At 57.6% G+C, this 262-nt stretch overlaps 1 protein-coding gene across 1 annotated transcript in view; it reads left to right on the top strand.

The window, feature by feature from the left end:
- ETH_00040875 (Tyrosine kinase-like (TKL) protein, putative) overlaps nt 1-137 on the top strand; it is a gene marked incomplete at both ends in the record, with an annotated part of 417 nt that extends 280 nt beyond the window's left edge. The window contains one exon of the mRNA XM_013375371.1: nt 3-137. Coding sequence (XP_013230825.1) covers nt 3-137 — 135 coding nt within the window. The remainder of the gene's footprint in view (nt 1-2) is intronic.
- Between the last annotated feature and the right edge of the window lie 125 nt (nt 138-262).

Genomic DNA, 262 nt, shown 5'->3' with positions numbered 1-262 from the left:
CGGGGGCGCGCGCAGCAGCAGCAGCAGCAACAGCAGCAGCAGCAGCAGCAGCAGCAGCAGCTGGTACTTTTACTACGGAGAAGTGCGGGGCCAGCGGCGGCACGGGTGGGGCCTCCTGGCGGATGGGGAAAGATTAGTGTTTGAAGGCCAGTGGACTTTAGACTGCGTTTTAGGGTTTTATATTTGCTACCACGAGTTAAACACTGAATTCGGGTTTAGAGGCCTCAACGAGGTTTGCGCTGTGGCAGTCAACAGCGACAGC

This window comes from Eimeria tenella, genomic scaffold (assembly GCF_000499545.2).
Source record: "Eimeria tenella Houghton genomic scaffold, Eth_scaff2728, whole genome shotgun sequence".
In the NCBI taxonomy this organism is placed as follows: Eukaryota; Apicomplexa; class Conoidasida; order Eucoccidiorida; family Eimeriidae; genus Eimeria; species Eimeria tenella.
The sequence above is the reverse complement of the archived record's forward strand: the minus strand, read 5'-3'. Positions and strand labels throughout refer to the sequence as shown.